Consider the following 13,310-nt stretch of genomic DNA (forward strand, 5'->3'; position numbering starts at 1 on the left):
CTACATTTGATGAATTCATGAAATTGCTTCTTCCAATTAATGATAAACATGCACCTGCTAAAAAATGATTGTTAGAACTGTCAAGGCTCCATGGATTGATGAGGAATAAAACAACTGTATGGTTGAAAGAGATGTGGCAAAAGGAATGGATAATAAATCTGGCAGCACATCTTACTGGCTGACTTACTGCAAATTGAGAAATTGTGTGACTAAACACAACAAAAAGAAGAAGAAACTGTATTATGAAGCCAAGATCAATGATATTAAGTATGATGGAGTACTTTAAATGAAATTATGGGCAGAAATACAAATTCAACTCTGTCTTTCATGGAATAAGATGGCTTATTCATCACAAAAAACATTTGATGCTGCCAATTATTTTAGTTATTACTTCAATGGCAAAGTGGGTCAACTTAGGCAGGAAATGCCAACAATGAACAGTGAGCCATCATATTCATACATTAAAAAAACTAATTATGAAAGAAAAGCATTGCAAGTTTGAGTTTTGTAAAGTTAGTGAGGGAAAGTGTGACAAACCTTCTGGCATTGACAATTTAAATGGAAAGCTACTGAGGATGGTAGCTGACTCTATAGCCACTCCTATCTGTCATATCTTTAATCTGAGCCTAGAGGAAAGTCTTTGTCCTCAGGCCTGGAGGGAAGCCAAAGTCATTCCGCTACCCAAGAGTCATAAAGCGGCCTTTACTGGTTCTAACAGCAGAGCTATCAGCTTGCTGCCAGCTCTTAGCAAACTGTTGGAAAACATTGTGTTAGACCAAATACATTGCTATTTCTCTGTAAACAAATTAACAACAGACTTTCAGCATGCTTATAGAGAAGGGCACTCAACAAGTACTGCACTGACACAAATGACGGAGGATTGGTTGAAAGAAATTGATAATAAGAAGATTGTGGGAGCTGTACTTTTAGATTTCAGTGCAGCCTTTGATATTATTGACCATAACCTGTTGTTGAAAAAACACATGTGTTATGGCTTTTAAACCTCTGCCATATTGTGGATTCAGAGCTATCTATCTAATAGAACTCAAAATGTTTTCTTTACTGAAAGCTCATCTAATGTCAAACATATAGAGCGTGGTGTATCACAGGGAAGCTCTCTAGGCCCTCTAGTCTTTTTTTATTTTTTTTTACCAATGACCTGCCACTGGCATTAAACAAAGCATGTGTGTCCATGTATGCTGATGATTCAACCAAATACGCATTGGCAACCACAGCTAATGAAGTCCTTGAAACCCTTAACAAAGTGTTGCAATCTGTTTTGGAATGGGTGGCCAGTAATAAACTGGTCCTAAACATCTCTAAAACTAAGAGCATTGTATTTGGTACAAATCATTCCCTAAATTCTAGACCTCGGCTGAATCTGGTAATGAATGGTGTGGCTGTTGAACAAGTTGAGGAGACTAAATGACTTGGCATTACCTTAGATTAAACTGTTATGGTCAAAACATATAGATTCAATAGTTGTAAATATGTGGAGAGGTCTGCCTGCAAAAAAGAGATGCTCTGCTTTTTTGACACCACACTCCAAAAAGTCCTGCAGGCTCTAGTTGTCTTATCTTGATTCTTGTCCAGTCGTGTGGTCGAGTACTGCAAGGAAAGACCTAATTAAGCTGCAGCTGGCCTAGAACAGAGCGGCACGTCTTGCTGTTCATTGTAATCAGAGGGCTGATATAAATACTAATCATGCCAGTCTCTCTTGGCTAAGAGTTTAGGAGAGACTGACTGCATCACTGTGTTGATATCCCAAATTGTTTGCATAGTCAACTTACACACAGCTCTGACACACACACTTACCCCACCAGACATGCCACCAGAGGTCATTTCACAGTCCCCAAATCCAGAACAAATTCAAGAAAGCGTACAATATTATTTAGAGCCATTATTGCATGGAACTTTGTTCCATCTCATATTGCTCAAATGAACAGCAAACGTGGTTTAAAAAACCAGATAAAGCAACACGTCACATTACAACGCCTCTCCCATATTTGACCAAGATAGTTTGTGTGTATGTACTGATATGTAGACTACGTGTGCCTTTACAAAACCAAATGTATGTAGTTCTGTCCATGAGCTGTTCTTATCTATTAATGTTCTGTATTATGTCATGGTTCATGTTTTGTGTTGACTCCAGGAAGAGTAGCTGCTGCTTTTGCAACAGCTAATAGGGATCCTAATAAAATACCAAATAGCAAATACCAAGGAGTTTACCAACCAACCCAGCTCTCCTCATAAGACCACATAAGACCTCATAAAATCCAGGCATCAGCTCTCCTGAAAGTCTTTTTGTCCTGACTCTGACATACACGCTCTGTATGCATTCCAAATGGCACCCTATTCCCTATACAGTATAGTGCACTACTTTTGACCAAAGCCACATAGGGTGCCATTCGGGACACACCCTCTTTCTGACACGGCTGTGAGGAATGCCTTGGGTGACAGAGTTCACTAGGTCCTGGTCTCAGTGGAAAATGAAGAGCTAGCACTTCTAATAGTTCATAATTACCCCCCATCAACCCCCCTCCATCTTCATTTCACTGCTGCAGTAAGGGTCAGCTGGGGGTTGGCTTGAACCCTCTCTCTCAAGTCTCAATGCTTTCTCTCTCTCAAGTTTCAAATCTCAATGCGTTTTTTTTCTTCAGGAATGGAATGTATGGAGTTTTTCCCTTCCACCTAACAAAGGGAATCACAGCCAAGGCCTACGCTACAGATGCAGTCAAATGTATTGGCACCCATGCACTTTACAATGGAGCGCAATGGATCAGAATTTTCTGTTTTCTCTTTCAAAACTGGTTGAATGGCTTTTTTTTTTAACCCTGTAGGCCCTTGCAACTTAACACAGGTGAGATAAATTACAATTGCCGAGAATCATTTGCCTCCAACCAAATTCATTCGAATTTTGAATAATTTGTTCCAGGTCATTTTTGGCATTGAAGTGAAAAATCTCAATTTCAGTTAAAGTAATTTTTTTTGTGGTCCTGTACAGTTGTCAATCAAACAAATACAAGTTTAAACATCGATTGTTTTTTCAATTGTAACTTATTTTAGAAGGAATAGTGAATCGTGCAAGGGTGCCAATAGATTTGACCACATCTGTATACTTAAGCTTAAACCATCTTAAGTGAAGATTGTGTCTGGGGTAAGAGTTTCATTCAGGGAGAATCAGTTAAGTGAATATTCTGCCTGAGGTAAGAGTTTAATTCAGGCAGATCAGTTAAGTCAGGATTCTGCCTGGGGTAAGAGTTTAATTCAGGGAGAATCAGTTAAGTCAGGATTCTGCCTAGGGTAAGAGTTTCATTCAGGCAGATCAGTTAAGTCAGGATTCTGCCTGGGGTAAGAGTTTCATTCAGGCAGATCAGTTAAGTCAGGATTCTGCCTAGGGTAAGAGTTTCATTCAGGCAGATCAGTTAAGTCAGGATTCTGCCTTAGGTCACATTGATCCTGACTGGATCATTTTCCCTGACATAAGGTTCCGTCCCAAAATGTAAATGTAAAATGCTGACTGTAGGTTTGTCTCTCCTCTTGTCTCTCTGACTGTCGGTTTGTCTCTCCTCTGGTCTCTCAGACTGTAGGTTTGTCTCTCCTCTTGTCTCTCTGACTGTAGATTTGTCTCTCCTCTTGTCTCTCTGACTGCCGGTTTGTCTCTCTGACTGTAGATTTGTCTCTCCTCTGGTCTCTCTGACTGTAGATTTGTCTCTCCTCTGGTCTCTCTGACTGTAGGTTTGTCTCTCCTCTTGTCTCTCTGACTGTAGGTTTGTCTCTCCTCTGGTCTCTCTGACAGTAGGTTTGTCTCTCCTCTGGTCTCTCTGACTGTAGATTTGTCTCTCCTGTGGTCTCTCTGACTGTAGGTTTGTCTCTCTGACTGTAGATTTGTCTCTCCTCTGGTCTCTCTGACTGTAGATTTGTCTCTCCTCTGGTCTCTCTGACTGTAGGTTTGTCTCTCCTCTTGTCTCTCTGACTGTAGGTTTGTCTCTCCTCTGGTCTCTCTGACTGTAGGTTTGTCTCTCCTGTGGTCTCTCTGACTATAGGTTTGTCTCTCCTGTTGTCTCTCTGACTGTAGGTTTGTCTCTCCTGTTGTCTCTCTGACTGTAGGTGTGTCTCTTCTCTGGTCTCTCTGACTGTAGGTTTGTCTCTCCTGGCCTATCTGACTGTAGGTTTGTCTCTTCTCTGGTCTCTCTGACTGTAGGTTTGTCTCTCCTCTGGTCTCTCTGACTGTAGGTTTGTCTCTCCTCTGGTCTCTCTGACTGTAGGTTTGTCTCTTCTCTGGTCTCTCTGACTGTAGGTTTGTCTCTCCTGTTGTCTCTCTGACTGTAGGTTTGTCTCTTCTCTGGTCTCTCTGACTGTAGGTTTGTCTCTCCTCTGGTCTCTCTGACTGTAGGTTTGTCTCTCCTCTGGTCTCTCTGACTGTAGGTTTGTCTCTCCTCTGGTCTCTCTGACTGTAGGTTTGTCTCTCCTCTGGTCTTTCTGACTGTAGGTTTGTCTCTCCTGTTGTCTCTCTGACTGTAGGTTTGTCTCTCCTCTGGTCTCTCTGACTGTAGGTTTGTAATGGAGATGAATGATGAACAGGACCGGCCCTATGGATGCAGCACTCCTGGCTGCTCACAGGTCAGTGTGTGTGTGTGTGTGTGTGTGTGTGTGTGTGTACTTGTGCGTGTGTGTGACCGTGTACCTCCAGTAAAGAATCCCTCACCACATGATGATTTGATATCTAATATTTGATTTCACCGTTATAAAGATTTTATAAATCATGCCATTTTATGAATTATTCCATAAATCAATGTGAGCATGCTAAGTTGAGCTCTCTCTTCGCCCCATACAGCGGTTCCAAACAGAAGACCACCTGATGATCCACAGACACAAGCATGAGATGACCCTCAAGTTCTCCTCCATCAAGACTGATCCCCTCGCAGGTGACAATAACATTTATAGACAGCATAGAGCGGACATTAGCTTTGTAATGGTGATTATTTCTATTCTGTTTAAACTGCGGTCCGCCACTGCCTCCACTACCATAGAATTTAGTGTCCCCTGTTTTCACACTCTTTTCCCCTTTCTGTCTCAATTTCTCACCCTCTTTTTTTCTCTGTTCCTGTTTTGCCCTTATTAACGTATTACCTAGAGTTCTTTATTTGTTTCACTAATGTTCTCAGTCTGTCAGGTTTTCTTAGTGTCTGACGGGTCGCTCTGGACTTATGACAATATTTATTTTCCCTTCTGTCCTGTGGAATACGAGTCTCCTTATCAGCTTTATACGTCCCCCTCTCTCCTCCCTCCCTTCCCCATTCATGCCCCCTTCACCTCTCTGACTGACTATCTGTCACTCAAGCTTAGTGTTGTCTGGTTCTGTTGTGTCTGCGTCCGGGCCTAGGAGAGACCAAAAAATGCTGCCCCCCCATAAAAGTAGAATAGTCCAAGTAAGCAAAATTATGTTAAAATACATATTTTTAAATTCAATTTAGTTTCTGGATGAAAGGTGAAAATATGTATTTTCCTGAAATGTAAAATGCTTATTTTCCGGACATTGAAAAATACGTATTTTCTGGACATTGAAATTAGGTTCATTTTTGGTTCTGAATCAAAGTTGAAAATACATCATTTATAGACGTCTTTGTTGGGGGCAAATCAAAGCTGGTCCAGACCGGACACCATCTATGATTGGTTCAGATTTAGTCCGGAGCGGTCCAAAAACAGATGTCCGTGGATGTGGAAATCAAAGCACCAAAAAAAGACGTCCAAAAGGCATCGATGACGGTCCGTGTTTACTGATGTGTGTGTTGCCTGAAATGTAATTTTATGAATGCCCATCTATGTGGTAAACCTATCATTTGTAAAACACCCCCCCAAAAAATATTATTTATGTGAGATCATTTTTTGACGGAACATTGGTGGAGTACCGCAGCGATGCATCTCTCCAACAGCATCCTGGTGAGGCATGCTGGGAATGGACAAGCTAAATATTTTGCGCCCCCACCTTTGACAAAAGTGTGTGAGAACAGGGGACACTAAATTCTATGGAAGTGGAGGCAGCTAAAAATCCCATATGCCACTGGTTGAGAGAAATGGTTATTGTTTAGGGGCAGAATGATGTGAGGTTGTATGTGTTGTTGGAGGTGTGTCTTGGTCAGTTTAATTCAGAAAATGACGCCCTCGTCAATCTGCTACCACCTAATCCTGCCTAATGAGCGGGCCGGCAGTGTTGTGTGTGTGTGTGTGTATGAGCACTCGTATGCGCGCGCGCGCGTGTGTGTGTGCGTGTGTGACCTCTCTTCAGTGGTTGATGAAAAAATTAGAGCACTGGTGGCCAAGGCTCAGCCTCAGAAAAAACACTCTCGATCCTATCAGTCTGTTACCGCGGCAACTGCTCTCTGTCTGGGTTTTAACAGCTCTGTTGACCTTTGACCCCAACAGTCGGGTTCTCTCCTGCAGGGGCATGTAAACACTCAGTCCTCCTGGAGGAAATCTTCTGTCAAAACAAAGGATTGCTGAGCCTGTGACTCTTGACTGCTGACCTTGTGACCTTTCAACCCTGATAGTTTAGACTACAATGGAGAGATGCAGTCAGACTGATCTTATCCCCTTCCCCAATCCGAACCTTAACCATTAGTGGGGAAGATGCAAAAGTGACCCAAGATCAGCAGCTAGGGACAGGCTACACTAAGCAGGTTGAACATAGTTGTAGTGATGTTGAAACCATGCTAGCTGTATGCTGTCAGAGATGCTGGTTTATATCTGTCTCTGCAGTCACCAAAACCTCTCTGTGCACTCTGATATAGGTTATAGTAATATCATGGTTGTTATGATATCTGTTTGATGCTTAATGTCTGTTTTCTCTCTCTGTGCTGTGTGTGATCAGACCAGACCCCAACGCCGACCCGTTTCCTGCGTAACTGTGAGGAGGTGGGTCTCTTCAATGAGATCGAACAGGAGTTCTGCCAGGCACAGGAGGAGCAGAACAACAAACAGGTCAGATGCAAAAAACAACATTTCTCATGATCCTCAGACGTATACAGCAAGCGGAGGAAACGTATTTATTTATCATGACAATATTCACTGTACTACCACATTGAGCCAACACAGTAGACAGCATACTGATAGCATTGCATGCTAGGTTTCTAGGCTCTCGTATGAAAATAGCAAATGGAACAGACAAAACAAATAGGAGACCTTCACCAGGTTAGTAGGTATTTTGATTGACAGGTCTGGCAGGTATTTTGATTGACAGGTCTGGCAGGTATATTGATTGATAGGTCTGGAAGGTATTGTGATTGACAGATCTGGCAGGTATTTTGATTGACATGTCTTGCAGATATTTTGATTGATAGATCTGGCATGTAAGGATTTTGTCTGACAGGGAAGTATTTGAGTGACAGGTGAGTGTGAGGAAGAGTCAGATAGACAGACAGACAGACTGGTTTAGATGTTTGAGCAGGTAACAAACACCAGGCGATCACATTCTCGGCATGGTAAGCAGCCAGACAGACTGAAAAACAACTGACAGACACTCACTCACACGGACACCCACACCCACACACACACACACACACACACACACACACACACACCTACACACACACACACACACTATGCCACAGACCCACAACACACACACACAATGCCACACACTCCAAGATGTAAAATGTTACGTAGAAGTGTGTATTTATTCAAACAACAAAAACAGAATACATATTATATCTGGTCTCCTCTCCCTCTTCTCTGTCCTCTAGACTCAGAATCTCCCTCAAAATGGATCATCATGTGCCAGTCAGCCCCAGGCACAGCCCCACTCCCAACACCAACCACCGCCCCATGGTGGTATGAGGGGTCTAAGCTGCAGCATGGCTGGCCAACAAGCACTGCCCTCTGCCCAGTCCAACTCAGTCATCACCCAGGCCCCCTCCATGCTCACACACTCAGGGTAAATACACAGAGACAAAGATTGACACAAACACACACACACACACAAACAAACAAACACACACAAAAACACACAGATTTTCTTTCTCATCTCTTCATCATGTTACTGCCACCTGCGTCCTGTCTCTCTCTCTCTCTCTCTCTCTCTCTCTCTCTCTCTCTCTCTCTCTCTCTCTCTCTCTCTCTCTCTCTGTTCTCTCCCCCTCCCTCCCTCCCTGTACCTCTCTCCCCCTCTGCTGTGTAACCATCACTTGTTCTGTCTGGAGCTGGCTGTCATTCCCCAGACAGTCTCCTTTATTCGGCCTTTATGAATGAGAGAGAGAGGTGGAGAGGGAGATGAGAGAGGGGAAGGTGGTGTGGTAACATGGCTGTGGTTATCACACGGCAGAACAGGGAGATGAGAGAGGGGAAGGTGGTGTGGTAACATGCTGCTACAAGGAGATGAGAGAGGGGAAGGTGGTGTGGTAACATGGCTGTGGTTATCACACGGCAGAACAAGGAGATGAGAGAGGGGAAGGTGGTGTGGTAACATGGCTGTGGTTATCACACAGCAGAACAGGGAGATTAGGCATGACTCTGTTGTCTTTCCTCTCAACTCCTGACATCTGGTCCTGCTTTCTAGAACCTGTCACACATACAGTTACTAACTAAATAAAGGCCAAATTAAACATTTAAACATTCAAATCAATGTACTAACTAGAGATAAAGGTAGCTACATTTTATCTGTTGTGTGTGAGGAAGAGAGTTGAATTGTCTAGTCATTCCATGTGCTGGACAGATGGTATGTTATTGATACCGTATAACAAACCTTGATGAACTCTTACGTCACTCCTCTGGCCAATCGGTGACATTCATTGATCAATTCAGAATCTACGTTTCAGATCCTGTAGACACTGCTGCTAGAGGTCTATTTCAGATCCTGTAGACACTGCTGCTAGATGTCTATTTCAGATCCTGTAGACACTGCCGCTAGAGGTCTATTTCAGATCCTGTAGACACTGCTGCTAGAGGTCTATTTCAGATCCTGTAGACACTGCTGCTAGAGGCCTATTTCAGATCCTGTAGACACTGCTGCTAGAGGCCTATTTCAGATCCTGTAGACTCTGCTGCTAGAGGTCTATTTCAGATCCCGTAAACACTGCTGCTAGAGATCTATTTCAGATCCTGTAGACACTGCTGCTAGAGATCTATTTCAGATCCTGTAGACACTGCTGCTAGAGGTCTATTTCAGAACCTGTAGACACTGCTGCTAGAGATCTATTTCAGATCCTGTAGACACTGCTGCTAGAGGCCTATTTCAGATCCTGTAGACACTGCTGCTAGAGGTCTATTTCAGATCCTGTAGACTCTGCTGCTAGAGGTCTATTTCAGATCCTGTAGACACTGCTGCTAGAGGTCTATTTCAGATCCTGTAGACACTGCTGCTAAAGGTCTATTTCAGATCCTGTAGACACTGCTGCTAGAGGCCTATTTCAGATCCTGTAGACACTGCTGCTAGAGGCCTATTTCAGATCCGGTAGACACTGCTGCTAGAGGTCTATTTCAGATCCTGTAGACACTGCTGCTAGAGGTCTATTTCAGATCCTGTAGACACTGCTGCTAGAGGTCTATTTAAGATCCTGTAGACACTGCTGCTAGAGGTCTATTTCAGATCCTGTAGACACTGCTGCTAGAGATCTATTTCAGATCCTGTAGACTCTGCTGCTAGAGGTCTATTTCAGATCCTGTAGACACTGCTGCTAGAGGTCTATTTCAGATCCTGTAGACTCTGCTGCTAGAGGTCTATTTCAGATCCTGTAGACTCTGCTGCTAGAGGTCTATTTCAGATCCTGTAGACACTGCTGCTAGAGGCCTATTTCAGATCCTGTAGACACTGCTGCTAGAGGCCTATTTCAGATCCTGTAGACACTGCTGCTAGAGGTCTATTTCAGATCCTGTAGATACTGCTGCTAGAGGTCTATTTCAGATCCTGTAGACACTGCTGCTAGAGGCCTATTTCAGATCCTGTAGACACTGCTGCTAGAGGCCTATTTCAGATCCTGTAGACACTGCTGCTAGAGGTCTATTTCAGATCCTGTAGATACTGCTGCTAGAGGTCTATTTCAGATCCTGTAGACACTGCTGCTAGAGGTCTATTTCAGATCCTGTAGACACTGCTGCTAGAGGCCTATTTCAGATCCTGTAGACACTGCTGCTAGAGGTCTATTTCAGATCCGGTAGACACTGCTGCTAGAGGTCTATTTCAGATCCTGTAGACACTGCTGCTAAAGGTCTATTTCAGATCCTGTAGACACTGCTGCTAGATGTCTATTTCAGATCCTGTAGACACTGCCGCTAGAGGTCTATTTCAGATCCTGTAGACACTGCTGCTAGAGGTCTATTTCAGATCCTGTAGACACTGCTGCTAGAGGCCTATTTCAGATCCTGTAGACACTGCTGCTAGAGGCCTATTTCAGATCCTGTAGACTCTGCTGCTAGAGGTCTATTTCAGATCCCGTAAACACTGCTGCTAGAGATCTATTTCAGATCCTGTAGACACTGCTGCTAGAGATCTATTTCAGATCCTGTAGACACTGCTGCTAGAGATCTATTTCAGATCCTGTAGACACTGCTGCTAGAGGTCTATTTCAGAACCTGTAGACACTGCTGCTAGAGATCTATTTCAGATCCTGTAGACACTGCTGCTAGAGGCCTATTTCAGATCCTGTAGACACTGCTGCTAGAGGTCTATTTCAGATCCTGTAGACACTGCTGCTAGAGGTCTATTTCAGATCCTGTAGACACTGCTGCTAGAGGTCTATTTCAGATCCTGTAGACACTGCTGCTAGAGGCCTATTTCAGATCCTGTAGACACTGCTGCTAGAGGTCTATTTCAGATCCTGTAGATACTGCTGCTAGAGGTCTATTTCAGATCCTGTAGACACTGCTGCTAGAGGCCTATTTCAGATCCTGTAGACACTGCTGCTAGAGGCCTATTTCAGATCCTGTAGACACTGCTGCTAGAGGTCTATTTCAGATCCTGTAGATACTGCTGCTAGAGGTCTATTTCAGATCCTGTAGACACTGCTGCTAGAGGCCTATTTCAGATCCTGTAGACACTGCTGCTAGAGGCCTATTTCAGATCCTGTAGACACTGCTGCTAGAGGTCTATTTCAGATCCTGTAGACACTGCTGCTAGAGGTCTATTTCAGATCCTGTAGACACTGCTGCTAAAGGTCTATTTCAGATCCTGTAGACACTGCTGCTAGATGTCTATTTCAGATCCTGTAGACACTGCCGCTAGAGGTCTATTTCAGATCCTGTAGACACTGCTGCTAGAGGTCTATTTCAGATCCTGTAGACACTGCTGCTAGAGGCCTATTTCAGATCCTGTAGACACTGCTGCTAGAGGCCTATTTCAGATCCTGTAGACTCTGCTGCTAGAGGTCTATTTCAGATCCCGTAAACACTGCTGCTAGAGATCTATTTCAGATCCCGTAGACACTGCTGCTAGAGATCTATTTCAGATCCTGTAGACACTGCTGCTAGAGGTCTATTTCAGAACCTGTAGACACTGCTGCTAGAGATCTATTTCAGATCCTGTAGACACTGCTGCTAGAGGCCTATTTCAGATCCTGTAGACACTGCTGCTAGAGGTCTATTTCAGATCCTGTAGACTCTGCTGCTAGAGGTCTATTTCAGATCCTGTAGACACTGCTGCTAGAGGTCTATTTCAGATCCTGTAGACACTGCTGCTAAAGGTCTATTTCAGATCCTGTAGACACTGCTGCTAGAGGCCTATTTCAGATCCTGTAGACACTGCTGCTAGAGGTCTATTTCAGATCCTGTAGATACTGCTGCTAGAGGTCTATTTCAGATCCTGTAGACACTGCTGCTAGAGGCCTATTTCAGATCCTGTAGACACTGCTGCTAGAGGCCTATTTCAGATCCTGTAGACACTGCTGCTAGAGGCCTATTTCAGATCCTGTAGACACTGCTGCTAGAGGTCTATTTCAGATCCCGTAGACACTGCTGCTAGAGGTCTATTTCAGATCCTGTAGACACTGCTGCTAAAGGTCTATTTCAGATCCTGTAGACACTGCTGCTAGATGTCTATTTCAGATCCTGTAGACACTGCCGCTAGAGGTCTATTTCAGATCCTGTAGACACTGCTGCTAGAGGTCTATTTAAGATCCTGTAGACACTGCTGCTAGAGGCCTATTTCAGATCCTGTAGACACTGCTGCTAGAGGCCTATTTCAGATCCTGTAGACTCTGCTGCTAGAGGTCTATTTCAGATCCCGTAAACACTGCTGCTAGAGATCTATTTCAGATCCTGTAGACACTGCTGCTAGAGATCTATTTCAGATCCTGTAGACACTGCTGCTAGAGGTCTATTTCAGAACCTGTAGACACTGCTGCTAGAGGTCTATTTCAGAACCTGTAGACACTGCTGCTAGAGGTCTATTTCAGATCCTGTAGACTCTGCTGCTAGAGGTCTATTTCAGATCCTGTAGACACTGCTGCTAGAGGTTTATTTCAGATCCTGTAGACACTGCTGCTAGAGGCCTATTTCAGATCCTGTAGACTCTGCTGCTAGAGGTCTATTTCAGATCCTGTAGACACTGCTGCTAGAGGTCTATTTCAGATCCTGTAGACACTGCTGCTAGAGGCCTATTTCAGATCCTGTAGACTCTGCTGCTAGAGGTCTATTTCAGATCCCGTAAACACTGCTGCTAGAGATCTATTTCAGATCCTGTAGACACTGCTGCTAGAGATCTATTTCAGATCCTGTAGACACTGCTGCTAGAGGTCTATTTCAGAACCTGTAGACACTGCTGCTAGAGGTCTATTTCAGAACCTGTAGACACTGCTGCTAGAGGTCTATTTCAGATCCTGTAGACTCTGCTGCTAGAGGTCTATTTCAGATCCTGTAGACACTGCTGCTAGAGGTCTATTTCAGATCCTGTAGACACTGCTGCTAGAGGTCTATTTCAGATCCTGTAGATACTGCTGCTAGAGGTCTATTTCAGATCCTGTAGACACTGCTGCTAGAGGCCTATTTCAGATCCTGTAGACACTGCTGCTAGAGGCCTATTTCAGATCCTGTAGACACTGCTGCTAGAGGTCTATTTCAGATCCTGTAGACTCTGCTGCTAGAGGTCTATTTCAGATCCTGTAGACACTGCTGCTAAAGGTCTATTTCAGATCCTGTAGACACTGCTGCTAGATGTCTATTTCAGATCCTGTAGACACTGCCGCTAGAGGTCTATTTCAGATCCTGTAGACACTGCTGCTAGAGGTCTATTTCAGATCCTGTAGACACTGCTGCTAGAGGCCTATTTCAGATCCTGTAGACACTGCTGCTAGAGGCCTATTTCAGATCCTGTAGACTCTGCT

General features: G+C 44.0%; 1 protein-coding gene across 1 annotated transcript in view; it reads left to right on the top strand.

Annotated features, from left to right (window-relative positions):
• Positions 1-13,310, top strand: part of LOC115125066 (cyclic AMP-responsive element-binding protein 5-like) — a 62,274-nt gene that overhangs the window by 3,602 nt on the left and 45,362 nt on the right. Inside the window, exons 2-5 of the mRNA XM_065020271.1 lie at positions 4,557-4,623; positions 4,838-4,928; positions 6,872-6,981; positions 7,743-7,933. Of these exons, the coding sequence (XP_064876343.1) occupies positions 4,564-4,623; positions 4,838-4,928; positions 6,872-6,981; positions 7,743-7,933 (452 nt within the window). The 5' untranslated portion in view covers positions 4,557-4,563. The remainder of the gene's footprint in view (positions 1-4,556; positions 4,624-4,837; positions 4,929-6,871; positions 6,982-7,742; positions 7,934-13,310) is intronic.

The sequence above is a fragment of the Oncorhynchus nerka genome, linkage group LG7 (assembly GCF_034236695.1).
Source record: "Oncorhynchus nerka isolate Pitt River linkage group LG7, Oner_Uvic_2.0, whole genome shotgun sequence".
Taxonomy (NCBI): Eukaryota; Metazoa; Chordata; class Actinopteri; order Salmoniformes; family Salmonidae; genus Oncorhynchus; species Oncorhynchus nerka.